Source organism: Muntiacus reevesi, chromosome X (genome assembly GCF_963930625.1).
Source record: "Muntiacus reevesi chromosome X, mMunRee1.1, whole genome shotgun sequence".
NCBI classification, from domain to species: domain Eukaryota; kingdom Metazoa; phylum Chordata; class Mammalia; order Artiodactyla; family Cervidae; genus Muntiacus; species Muntiacus reevesi.
Genome location: NC_089271.1, coordinates 140,000,492 through 140,014,675, shown reverse-complemented (window position 1 = coordinate 140,014,675; position 14,184 = coordinate 140,000,492). Strand labels below are relative to the sequence as shown.

General features: G+C 39.8%; 1 protein-coding gene across 8 annotated transcripts in view; it reads right to left on the bottom strand.

The window, feature by feature from the left end:
* The window catches only part of CHRDL1 (chordin like 1), a 125,576-nt gene that overhangs the window by 39,302 nt on the left and 72,090 nt on the right, over positions 1-14,184 (bottom strand). For 3 of the 8 annotated variants that reach the window (XM_065916151.1, XM_065916148.1, XM_065916144.1), the window contains exons 5-6: positions 8,799-8,944; positions 7,701-7,797 (exon numbers count right to left, since the gene is read on the bottom strand). In XM_065916151.1, coding sequence (XP_065772223.1) covers positions 7,701-7,797; positions 8,799-8,944 — 243 coding nt within the window. The remainder of the gene's footprint in view (positions 1-7,700; positions 7,798-8,798; positions 8,945-14,184) is intronic. The other 5 variants (XM_065916149.1, XM_065916146.1, XM_065916150.1 and 2 more) reach the window with 3 other exon arrangements.

The window sequence follows — 14,184 nt, the reverse complement described above, 5'->3', positions numbered from 1 at the left end:
GGGGCCTTTTATATTAAGGTTTGCAAGTTCAGCGCTCAAAAGGTTATTTCTTCTGCAGTATTTTGCCTGTAATTAGGGCAGCCAGCATAGAAGAGAAATGTGTCTGGGTTCCCTGCTGAATGAGTAATATGCTTACACAAGGTATACCTTTGTAAAAACATCGTTTCAACAGAAAAAAAATAACTAGGTGCTTCAAAAATTAGAACTTCAAAGGAGATTCAATCACATTACATACAACTGAAAGATGTAAAGACGTTAAAGACAGAGAAAAAAGTATCAATTTTATGAAAGTGTAAGATTTACTCTTGAGAGGAGAAGATGAAAGAGAATGGTTTATTTAGGCTGGAGAAGAGATGGCAAAGAGAGAACTTCATGAATTGTCAGGTATGTGAAGGGGCAGTACACGATCAGTAACAACTAGCCTTTATCTGTTACTTCTGAGGACATAACAAAAAGAAAACAAATTTAAATCATGACAAGAGAGCCATTGAGAAGATAGTTAGTCCCAGGATCTGTTGCCATGAGAGGGACTAGAAATAAACTTCTATATATGTAAATTAAGGAAATAAAAAGGCAAGACTATCAGAGATAGCTAAGGTGCAATTCTACTTAACCCCAGGATAATAAACATAGTCATAATGCACACATACATCACTTAATAACTTAATAACTCTTTACTGGACTTTCTCTTAGCCTTCTGTCATCTCAGTTAATTTTTACAACCTTTCTGTTGGTTGTAGGTATTATAATTAGCATTTACACAGCTGAGAGATTCAAGGTCCTGAATGGTTGTCTTGCCCAAGATAAAATTACTAGTTGACTGTAGCTCTGCCATGTCAAAACTATGTCCTCTGGCTTCAGAGCCTATCTGCATTGTGCTCTATTGCCTCTTGGCCTCTTGGATGCAATAATACATCTTTTTGCACTTTCCTTTCTTTTATCAATTGTTCTTCAGTTTAGATTTCACATTATTTTCCCCAAACAAAATCACCTTAGCCTAACAACTGGATTATAGCAATTAGCTGGTTATATTAGTAACCACGTGTACACCTCTGCTAAAAATGGACTCTCTTGGGTGTGCAGAAAAGGGAACCCTTGTATACTATGGATGGAAATGCAAACTGGTACAGCCACTATGGAAAACATTAGGGAGGTTCCTTAAAAAATCTAAAAGTAGAGCTGCCATATGATCCAGAAATTCCATTCCCAGGCATATGTCCAGAAAAGAGAAAAAGTCTAATTTGAAAAAATGCATACACCCCAATGTACATTGCAGCACTATTTATAATAGCCAAGACATGGAAGCAACCCAAGTGCCCATTGACAGATGATTGGTTTAAGAATATGTGATATATACACATATATATATAATAGAATATTACTCAGCCATAAGAAAGAATAAAATATTGCTATTTGCAGCAATGTGGATGGACCTAGAGATTATCATACTAAGTGAAGTAAGTCCAACAAAGACAAATATTATATGGTATTATTTATACATGGAACCTAAAAACAAAAATGAGTCTATATACAAAACAGAAACAGACTCAAAAACATAGAAAACAAACTTATAGTTACCAAAAGGGAAAAGCTTGGGGAAGGGATAAATTAAAGAGTATGGGATTAACAGATACAAACTAGTATACATAGAGTAGATAAGAAACAAGAATTTACTACATAGCATGGGAAATTATATTCAGTATCTTTAAATAACAATCTATGATGGAAAATAATCTGAAAATTACATATATATATATATATATATATATATAATTAACTGGATCATTTTATTGTACATGTGAAACTAATACAGTACATAAACCATACTTCAATTTTTTAAAATGGACTCTCTTCTCTTTGGAGTGGACTCAAGCTGGGATGAAGATGGGGAAGGAGGTAAGGAACAAAACAGTCTTTCCTGGCTGAAAGTTCATAGCTGTACTGAGGGACAGTACACACACTGTGAGAAACAGGCATGGAAAGATCCAGCACCTTACTGAAGCACAAATTAAATTAGGCTGCAACTAAATTCATGCTGACTTGTAAAGGCTGGTGCAAAGAGCATAGTAAAAAAGATGAGCCTGTATGGATACTAAGAATAAGGTCATTTCTTTCTAAGAGAAATATTAATTATAGTGTGCTAATGTAAGGTAGGGAATAAAAAAACAATATGAGGGATCAGCTAATTTCCTATTGACCATGAATGAATGTAAAGCCAGTAACATCACCATAGTCAGTCAGCAATTCAGAGGAAGAAAAAACAAAAACAATATCTTATTTTTGTTGTTGCTGTTTAGTTGCTAAGTCATGTCTGACTCTTTGTGACCCCATGGACTGTAGCCCACCAGGCTCCTCTGTCTATGGGATTTCTCAGGCAAGAATACTGGAGTGGGTTGCCATTTCCTTTTCCAGGGGATCTTCCCAACCCAGGGATCGAACCTGCATCTCCTGCATTGACAGACAGATACTTTACCACTGAGCCACCAGGGAAGACCAACATCTTATTTTAGTAGCATCTAATTCCAACCATGATTAACTTTCTGGCAATATTTCCAAGCTAGTGTGTGTTCATGCGAACAACACCTACTCTGTGCCTAGTGCAGTGGGGGAAAAAAGATGAGCCCAAAATAGTTACTGCCTTGAGGAACACATATTGGTAGGAATGATAAGACATGGGCACATATAATAAAAGACAAAAGGTGCTAAGGTGATAAATGCTACTGGAGAAGCACAGGCGAGGTCCTGAAAAGTCCCAGAGAGGAGGGAGTTTAGTCCTAATCTACAGGATTAAAAAAAAAAATCATGGAGGAGGTAGCATTCGAGCCAGCCTCTGAAGGAGAAGCAGGATTTAGGGGTGGAGAAACTGGAATGAAGGTGGAAAGGCAAAGAAAAGAGAAAGACCCTCCCACTAGTATTTATCCAAATCAAAACCACAGTGAAGTATCACCTCACATGGGTCAGAATGGCCATCATCAAAAAGGTCTAATAAATGTTGGAGAGGGTGCAGAAAAAAGGGAATGCCTCTACACTGTTGATGGGAATGTAAACTGGTACAGCCACTGGGAAGAACAGTATGAAGGTTCCTTAAAAAACTAGAAATAGAGTTACCATATGATCCAGCAATCCTACTCCTGGGCATATATCCAGAAAAGAGAAAAACTCTATTTCAAAAAGATATATGCACCCCAATGTTCATAGCAGCACTGTTTATAATAGCCAAGACATGGAAGCAATCCAAAAATCCATCAATTGAGGAATGGATAAAGAAGATGTAGGACAGATATACAATGGAATATTAGTCATAAAAAAGAGTGAAATAATGCCATTGCCAGCAACATGGATGGACCTAGAGATTATCATCTATGAGTGAAGTAATTCAGACAGAGAAAGACCATGCATAATCTAAAAATATGATACAAATGAACTATTTACAAAACAGAAACAAACTCAGAGAACAAACTTGTGGTTACTGGGGTTGGGGGGAGGATGGGGGAATGAATAGATTAGAAGTTTTTGACTGACATGTACACACTGCTACATTTAAAATGGATAACCAAAAGGACTACTGCATAGCATAGGGAACTCTGCTCAATACTCCATAATGACCTAAATGGGAAAAGAATTTGAAAAAGAATAGATACATGTATAACTTAATCTCTTTGCTGTACACCTGAAACTAACATAACATTGTTAATCAACTCTACCCCAATATAAAATAAAAAATTAAACAAAACAAAATAAACAAAAAAGACAAATGTGACCTGAGGACTACCTATGTTAGCATCTGAGGAGGCTGCATTTGAGCTAGGGCTTCAGGAGTAGGCAGGATTTTCACAGGTGAAATCAGAGGGAAAGGATTTTCTAGAGACAGGCAACATTCTCTCCTTTCAAATCTTACTGTACATGTTGTATAGATATAACTAAGGGAGCCATTTTGTCTCCTTTTCTTCCCAGCCTTACCGTGAAATGGCTGCTGCTCATTCACCCCAAACTGGCTTACCATATGACTGGGATTAGATGCTCTGACCAGTCAGAGACTGACAGTGGTTACTCTTCTGTTGGTTTACTAAGGTTTCAAACTTTTAAGATGCTCAATTTAAGTGCGCCAAATTCAGATGTAAAACCACCATTTCAGGCCACCCCCAGTCATCCACATTGTTGTAGGGATGGTTTCTCAAAGCAAAAGTCTATGAACCACTTGCATCAGAATGGATGATGAGGCCAGTTTAAAAGCACATCCCAGGGCTCCTCCCCAAGGCCACCGAAACAGAATCTCTGTGATTGTGGTACAGGGAGGTGAATTTCAACGATTTCTCTGGTAATTCTAAGCACACTAAAGTTCGAAAGATATTGAGGGGCTGAGGAGAGAGCAAAGGCACAAAAATGAGAGAACAGAAGAACAATGTGGGAAGAACCCAAGGTGCAAGAATGCAAGCATGTGGACCTATAAAGGTAACTCAGAAGACCTTTACTGTCAGAGTCAGGGGTGGACACATACTGCAGGCACCAGGGAGTCATTCCTTTCAGTGGCAGAGTGGGGTGGTTAGGAGCCTAGAGTCAGGAGCCAGACTTCCACGATTCAGATCTTAGCTCTTTGACTCACTAGTTACATAACCTTGAACAAGGATCTTAACCTCTTTCTCCCTCAGTTTCATCATCTGTAAAATGATGTTAATAATCATACCCCCCCCATGGGGTTGTCATGAGATTAAATGAGTTCATATCTGTAAAGTGCATAGAACTGCGACTGGCATAGAGTAAGTACAATGTGAGTCAGCATAAAGACTTCTGAGTAGGGATGTAGCATAGTTAAGGCTATCTCTTTGAAAGATTAAGCTGGCAGTAATGTATGGAAAGGCTTCCCTGATAGCTCAGCTGGTAAAGAATCCTCCTGCAATGCAGGAGACCCCGGTTCAATTCCTGGGTCGGGACGATCCACTGGAGAAGGGATAGGCTACCCACTCCAGTATTCTTGGACTACCCTGGTGGCTCAGCTGGTAAAGAATCCAACTGCAATACAGGAGACCTAGGTTCAATCCCTGTTTGGGAAGATCCCATGGAGAAGGGAAAGGCTACTCACTCCAGTATTCTGGGCTGGAGAATTCCATGGACTGTATGGGGATGCAAAGAGGCGGACCTGACTGAGTGACTTTCACTTTCAACATATGGGAGTCAACCACCCATTTGCTACCAGCAAATCCTATCATATTTTCCCTCTACTTCAGAGGCTGTCAACCTTGGCTGCACAGTGGAATCACCTCCTTCACCGCTCTTTCCCCTTACCAAGGTATGGTATTCCAATATGCACCTACAGCCAAGAACCAGTGTTCTAAATATACAGTCATCCCTTGGTATCTTCAGGGCATTGGTTCCAAAGGACCCTTGCAGATACCAAAATGCAAGGATGCTCAAGTCCCTTATATAAAGTGGCATAGTATTTGCACATAGCCTACACACACACTCCCATACACTTTAAATCATCTCTAGATTACTTTTAATACCTAAGTATTAGAAGTTGGGACTACAATGTAAATGCCATGTAAATGGTTGGCAGCACACGGCAAATTCAAGTTTTGCTTTTTGGAACTTTCTGGATTTATTTTTTTCTCCAATATGTTCAGACCATGGTTAGTTAAATCTGAGGATTCAGCACTTGCTTAATTTCAAATTTGTTCAGTATTCATTACTGAGTCCTCACTTTATGGAAGACAGTGTCCTAGGTCCTTTTCCTGCATTATCTCATTTAAACTTAACAACAGTTTGGAGGTTGGTGCTAACATAATCCTCACTGTAAAGACTGCTAGAAAGGTGAGTACGTACATGGCTCATGATCACCCAGCTTGAAAGTAGCAGGACTGGGATTAGAATCAAGGCAGCCTGGCTCCAGAAGACCCTAGTCTGAACCACTACTCTATACTGTGTCCCCCGCCCTGAATCTTGGCCTGTCATACCAGAGAGACTGCTACATCCATCCTCTTGGTCTCTCTACTTGTCTTCTTTCCTTCCTCCAATCTAGTCTGGACACAAGAACCAGTGAGATCTTTTAAGACATCAACTGGATCACATCACGTCTCCTGCACAACTTTCCAGTGGCTTCCCAATGCACTTCAAAACGGAAATCCAAACTTGTTACCATGACCTTGAAGGTCCTGCATCATCTGACTCCTGTTCACCTCTCCAGTCTCACCAAATGTCAGTTATGATCACAATCACTATATTCCTACCACACTGGTCCCAAGCTCGTTAAATGCTCTAAGCTCTTCCTTGCCTGGTCCTTTGAACTTTCTTTTCTTTCTGCTTGGTATGCTCTTCCCCCAGGACCTTTGCATGGATGACTCCTTTTCATCTTTCAAGTCTGAGCTTAAATGTCATCTCAGAGAAGCCTTTTCAACAACTCAACTAAATGCCTTCACCTCTTATTTTCTATCTCAATCCCTTGTTTATTTACTTTACAGTACATACAATTTTTATATTTAGATATTTGTTTGCTTGTTTGTTTATTGTATTCTCTGGTAAAATGTGGGTTCCACAAGGGCAAAGAACATACCCTGGCTGCTACATATGCCACATATGGTTATATAGTTTGTGTCCTGCATAAGGGTGCCTCAGCTAAGGAGGTATATTCACAAGGATTTCCTGGCAAATGGCAAGTCAAGTATCTCAAGTAAGGTGATCCTTTTTATAATTCACATGAAGATGCCATACAGTCTAGCAGCGCCCTGTATGTCTACTATGTTTACCATTATGTATCCAGCTTCTAGCACAGTGCCGAGCATACAGTAGATGTTCAATGAGCATGTTAACTGGATGGAAGGGAAGAAGACAAAATTAGGGAAAGTGGGAAAAGGGGGGATATAAAGGACTGCTGATAAACTTGGTGATCTGAGAAGAGGCAATAAAGGAGAAGTTAAAGGTAATGCTGTTTGATCTTGGAAACCTAAAGAATAAAAAGAGTACCATCATCAAAAAAATGAAACTCAAAGAAGAAAAAACTGATTTTGAGAAGATGACAATTCCATTTTGAATATAATTTCAGAAGATGATGCATTCCATTTTGCTGTTATTGAGTCTGTCACCATTTTACTGTGGGATTTTAAAAATACCCCTACCTTTGCCCAGCATAATCTTCAAAATGGTCACATTAGTGCTTTGGGAGGCCAAGTCTTCCTATTAAGGCTGTGTATGATCAAGGGTGAAACAGATCACCAGCCCAGGTTGGATGCATGAGACAAGTACTCAGGGCTGGTGCACTGGGAAGACCCAGAGGGATGGGATGGGGAGGAAGGCGGGAGGGGGGATCGGGATGGGGAACACATGTAAATCCATGGCTGATTCATATCAATGTATGGCAAAAATCACTACAATATTGTAAAGTAATTAGCCTCCAACTAATAAAAATAAATGGAAAAAAAAAAAAGGCTGTGTATGGAAAAGCCCTATGTTTTACAATACAATAATGGAGGGGCCAAGCTAGATGAATCTTACCCCTCTCCCCTTGCTGTGCCACAGTGCAGTTTCTTTCAGGTAGTGACCCTTAAAAGCAATGCTTTTTTTTTCCTTTTGTGATTGAAAGCACCCTTAATACTTAAGGCTCGCACAGAAAATTCCCTTTTGCTAGAACACTGAACAGGTATTTCCCTCTTCTAAATCCTGCTACTCAGCATAGTAGCACCTGGGGTCTTGGGATACAGGATACCTACCTCTGCACACCCGGCAGCAGGAATCTGGAACAGAGACTGGGAAAGCACAGGTTAACTTGGGGCAAGTCTTGAGACCACAGTACACATTGCCCTCCTGCTGGGGAGAAACAGAATTAAGGTCAGAAGGAGCTGAAGTACATGTAAAGGCTTTAGCTCAGTACCTGGGATGAGTAGGGGTTCAAACATAATACATCCCTTTCCCGGCTCTTCATCAGTCAGTCCCAGGCACTTCCTAAATTTTATGATGCGCTTATTTTTTTCCCATTTATTATTTCTCCATGCCAGAGACTAGGTCACAGAAGAGATGGCAATCCTCATCAGGCACCCTGGTCTAAGATAGAATAAAGTATCAGGTTCTATCTATTACATTCTCTGGGCCACACAATTAGATGGTGATGCAATCAGTATACCTTATTCATGAAGTATACAATTCTTTGGACAAGTAATGTCACCAGAATCATTATGATCAAGCATTTTTCAAGAGATTTTTCTTTGCAGGGCAAAGAACTATCTCGTTAATAGAATATTTCAGAGATGGGAACCAAGAGACACCCCATCTTCCTGTGAATTGGACTAATACTGCTAGATGGTGCCAGTGGCTTTTCCACCCATAGCATTTCCAAGGCATCAAATAACTGAGTTCTTCAGATGAAGGCTCTTGTGGTATAATGACTGTGAACAGAAGCACAGATCAAGAACATCAGCTCATCTTTGTCCTAAAGATTTAAGACAAGGATATGGCTGGGTTCAACCTTTTCAACAGAGATGATCAGGGTTGATGAAGATCAGGGAGGCTTACAATTTAGATGCAATTCACCATCTTTCAATCAAGTACCCTACAATGTAGGCTCAAACTAAAGGTATGTGTATGGAAGAGCTCTTATGTGGGTGAACGTGAACGTGTATGTGAAGTCGCTCCTCCGTCCATGGGATTCTCCAAGCAAGAATACTGGAGTGGGTTGCCATTTCCTTCTCTAGAGGATCTTCCCGACCCAGGGATCGAACGAGGGTCTCCCACATTGCAGGCAGATGCTTTAACTTCTGAGCCACCAGGAAAATCCTAATGTGGGTAGAGGACATTAAAATACAGGGTCTTACCGAGCAGCTGCACTGGGTGCACTGGTTGGGTTGCCGGTTCTGAAAGAGCCCTTCAGCCATGAACAGCTCACCATGTTGGTAAGTGGTCCCATTGTATTCACACGACTTGCTGGTCACTTTATTGTTCGCTGGGGGTAAGGAGTCTTCTGGGACAGGGTGGAAAAAAACCACACCAAGTATTGGCATCATTGCAAAGAATTTCACAAATCCCCAGACAAACAGCAGGTGGGGCTGTACCACATAGAAGGAGTTAAAAATAGTCCCTGATTCAGAGGCTGATGACTTCGATAATATTAAAGCAGCGAGACAGGAATAACAACTAACATGACCAACCATCCAAGCCTTCACTTGTTGGGCATCTATTGAGCACCTACTATGTACCAGGCACTGTGATAGGCACTAGGCAGAGATTAGTGAAGAAAGACAAGGCTCCTGCCATGATGCAGCTACCAGTCTTAGACGAAGAAGGTATTAACTTGACTCAAGGGAGGGAGTCTTTTCAGGTGAGGAACCACCTATTATAACTACCCTGGTAACTTTACCGTCTCCCATGTTTTATTACACTTGGCATGTGCTTGTTCCAGCCTCTGGAGTCTGCTTGTTTTCAATCCCTCCACCAAGATGGCCTCCTTCCTCCTCCTCTTTTCTATCTACTGAAGTCCTATCTGATTTTGAAGGACCAGCACAAGTTCCCTTTTCTTGAACAAGTGCCCAGATTAAACTAATCATCAGTGTACAGATTAACAATAGATACAAGCAGAGCTTGAAAAGCACTTGCTGTGGCATAGTGGGGGAAGAGAAATAAGGAGAACTGTGTGTTTCATGATGAGGAAGCTTAGAGAGTTAGACCATTCTGGGAGCCTCCTACACTGTTGGTGGGAATGTAAATTGGTACACCCACTATGGAGAACAGTATGGAGGTTCCTTAAAAACTAAAATTAGAGTTGTCATATGATCCAGCAATCCCACTCCTGGGCATATATACAGAGAAAACTATAATTCAAAAAGAACATTGTACTTCAATATTCATAGCAGCACTAGTTAAAATAGCCAAGACATGCAGGTAACATAAGTATCCATCAACATAAATAAGATAAATAAGATGTGATACTGAGCAAGCCAAAAAATGAAAGACACATTTTTCATTTTTACTAAGAACTTCATTGAACAAAGTATTCACTAACCTAAAGAACTTTTTGGCCAACACAATATGCAATGGAATACTACTCATCCATAATAAAAGAATGAAATATTGCCATTTGCAGCAACATGTGTGGGCCTAGAGATTATACTAAGTGAAGTAAGTCAGGAAGAGAAAAGCAAATACTGTATGCTATCACTTATATGTGAAGTCGAAAAATAATAATATAAATGAATTTATATACAAAACAGAAACAGACTCACAGACATAGAAAATGAACTTACAGCTACCAAAGAGAAAAGGGAGAGGCAGAAAGGGATAAATTAGGAGTATGGGATTAATACATACCAACTAACATGCATAAAGTAAATAAGCAACAAAGATTTACTATATAATACAAGGAACTGTGTTCAAAGTCTTATAATAATCTATAGTGGAAAATAACCTGAAAAATATATGTATAACTGAATCAATTTTCTGTATACCTGAAAAAAACACAATACAGTAAATTATAATTCAATAAAAATGTTTTTTAAAGAGACCATCCTTTCTTTCCCATGACTCAAAACTATAATGAAAATGAGTCCATTTTATGGGGGGGGGGCGGGTAAATGATACCTCAATATAACTTTAAAAAAAAATAAAATTGTTCTCAGAATGTAGTTAAAAATTACGAAGACTAATAATAATATCGTCATCATAAAATAAGAGTTAACATTTATTGAGCCCCAAATAATATGCTAGGCTTTATACCACTGGTTATTACTAAGAACATTCTGATGTAGATATTAAAGTATGCCCATTTTGCTGATGAGGAAACTAAGGCTTAAGAAATGAATTGACTCCCAGGGTCACACAACTTGTTAATGGTAGCACCAGGATCTGACTGATTCAAGAGTCTTACCTCCTAGGGTGCCAAATCACTTCAAACCTGTCACAAGGAAAGGGCCATTTAATTAATTAATTTATTTATTTATTTATTTTCATTTATTTTTATTAGTTGGAGGCTAATTACTTCACAACATTGCAGTGGGTTTTGTCATACATTGACATGAATCAGCCATGGAGTTACATGTGTTCCCCATCCCGATCCCCCCTCCTGCCTCCCTCTCCACCCGATTCCTCTGGGTCTTCCCAGTGCACCAGGCCTGAGCACTTGTCTCATGCATCCCACCTGGGCTGGTGATCTGTTTCACTTTAAATAATATACATGCTGTGGGCCATTTAATTTAAAACTCAAACCACAGAACATGAAAGCTGTGTTGTCTCTGTAGAATGTATGGCCTCAAATACCCAGAAAACATCACACTTTCTTTGGCTTCAGCGATTAGAGTAACTAACTCAATTCTATACTTTGCTACATAAGTTGATCTAACTTCAATTTCTGAGTAAATCTCACCTTTGTTGTTAAGTACTTCCTAAAGATCCCTTACAGGATACGAAGAAAGTTCCTTCATTTTGTTTTAAAAGAAAAAGTTTTAAATCTGAGCAAGAGTTTAACCTTTTGGCCTGGGCTGACTCCCTGTTCCTGCCCAAAGTACACACATAACCAGATAGCTGCAGCTGGCATACATGAGTGAAACCCAATGGAGAGAGTACAGGAGCAGGGCATTTGCCCCCTGGGCCCTAATAATACCAAATCTCTGTATTTTGTGGTGAAGGAAAACTAGGGCGACCTATAAAATAATATTCGCCATGATTACAGAAGCTGGCAAGTATTTGGAATACTGAAAGAAAAAAAAAGTTTGGGATTTTTTTTGCCTCAAAAGAATGTGGGCTGAGTTTTGAACTGTGTCTTCCACCACGGGATCAATGAGGAGGCAACTGTAGGGTGAGGTTTTCCAGCGAACCTTGACCTTAAGAGTCTTTCTTGTAACGGTCTTCGGAGAAATCCCGCATGGAGTCTATTCATCTACTCAACAGGAGATGGGGAGAAAGCAAAAATGAGGAAGACAAAGGAGAATCAAAGAAAAAGAAACCAATTGTGGTGATGCTTAATGCTAGTTTTACACAATAAATTTATCTTAACATCTTCTCATTTATTATGATTTCATTCTTCTAATATCCCTAACAGAATGGGGGAGTGAGAATTATGAAAATGACGCTACTGATACCTCAAAAGATTTGGTCCATGTCACACTGCTATTAACAGAAGAGTAAACAAGGAAATATAGTTTTCCTGCCTTGAATTTGTGCTCTTTTCACACCATGTGTATTAAAACTGGGGAGCAGAAAGGAAATGAAATCAGTTCCTGGAAGAGCTATCTGTGCTTTCATGTTTATTGCAGCATTATTCATAATAGCCAAGATAGGGAGACAGCCTAAGTGGTGTCCATCCTATATCCCATATCCTTGGATGAACAGGTAAAGAAATTGTAGCGCATATATATGTCTGTGTGTGCTAAGTCACTTCAGTCATGTCAACTCTGTGCAACCGTATGGACTGTAGCTCACCACGCTCTTCTGTCCATGGGATTCTCCAGGCAAGAATACTGGAGTGCGTTGCCATTTCCTATATACATATATTTATTTCCTATATATATATATATATACATTTATACACCCTGTATATATATATACACACACATATATACATTTTCTTATATATATATATATGTATACACATTTCCTATACATGTATATAGATATACATACACACACAATGGAATATTATTCAGCCTTAAAAAGGAGATCCTGCCATTTACAACAACATGGTTGAACCTGGAGGACATCCTACTAAGTAAGCCAGTTACAGAAAGAAAAAAATGACATAATCTCACTTATATGCGAAATCTTAGAAATAAATAGAAGCAGAAATTAGAATGGTGGTTACCAGGGGCAGGGAGGGGTGAGAAATGGGGATACTGGTCACAGGATACAAAATTGCAGGTATGTAGGATGAATAAGTCCAGACATCTGAAGTACAGAATGATGGATATAATTAATAATACTGTATTGTATACTGGAAATTTGCTAAGAAAGTAGATTTCAGAGGCTCTCACCACAAAATAAATGAGATGATGTTAATTAGCTTAACTGTGCTAACCATTTCAACATGTCTATCAGATCAGCATGCTATAACCTTAAAATACATTTGATTTTTACTAAAGAAATTTTTTAACATCTAGGGGGTGGCAGGATCATTGAGTCATAATCCCAGCTTGGGCACCCACTTCCCATAACCTTGCACAAGTCACTTTACCTCTTTGGGCCTAAGCTTTTCTATCTAAGAATACGGAATTCAAATCTCTCCTGGCATCTCTGAAGGCCAACACAGCATGCAAGGAACCACAGAGGCAAGGACAACCACCTTGGACTGTACATTCTACCTTTCTAGATTTTCCAAGGTGGTTGGGCTTCTACCCAGCTATCCTTAGAATGCATTCTGTGTTCCTGGCCAATAACTGACAGAAAACTAGTCTGAAGCAAGACTAGCTTCAGGGTCCCTCAGGGGCATGCTCCAACAGAAGTGACCAGGCTCCATGGCTTCTAGCCTCCCATTTCCAGCTAAACTGCACACAGCACTCTGGGGAGAAGTGGAAGAAGGATACTGCCAGGTATGCGGACAAGCATTCAGCCATCTGATTATAGTTGTGTTGCAAAAAGAAACTGTTCCTTCTCCCCTGGTGAGGGATGATCTATGTAAGTAGAACTCTGACTTCTGGGGTGCTCTGAAAACATCCCCTTATACTCAATGTTTCTAACCACCTTTTCTTTCACTGATGCCTAAAATGCCATCATTAGAAGTCCATTCTTTTGGATTAAGTGAATGTCTATTGCCACGTGTGCATGCTAAGTCACTTCAGTCACATCCAACTCTTTGCAACCTGAAGGACTGTAGCCAGCGAGGCTCCTCTTTCCATGGGATTCTCCAGTCAAGAACACTGGATTGGGTTGCCATGCCCTCATCCAGAGGATCTTCCTGACCCAGGAATCAAACTTGCATCTCTTATGTCTCCTAAATTGGCAGACAGGTTCTTTACCACTAATGCCACCTGGAAAGCCCTGTCTATTGGCAATCAGGTATTATAACCCCAAAACTTCTCTGAGAGGATACACATTGTCAGTAATATCGTAGTGTGAAAACCTGGTGACAGGTTTTTTTTCCCCCTTCAGAGTGACTGGTAATTTTTACTAAGAAGTCTGTGGTCCTTTCTCATGTCCTCTGGTACATCATTCTCTCCCCTCCTGGCACTGCCCCTTTTCCTATCCTCTTAAATCCAAAGTCTTCATGCTGGTGGCTCT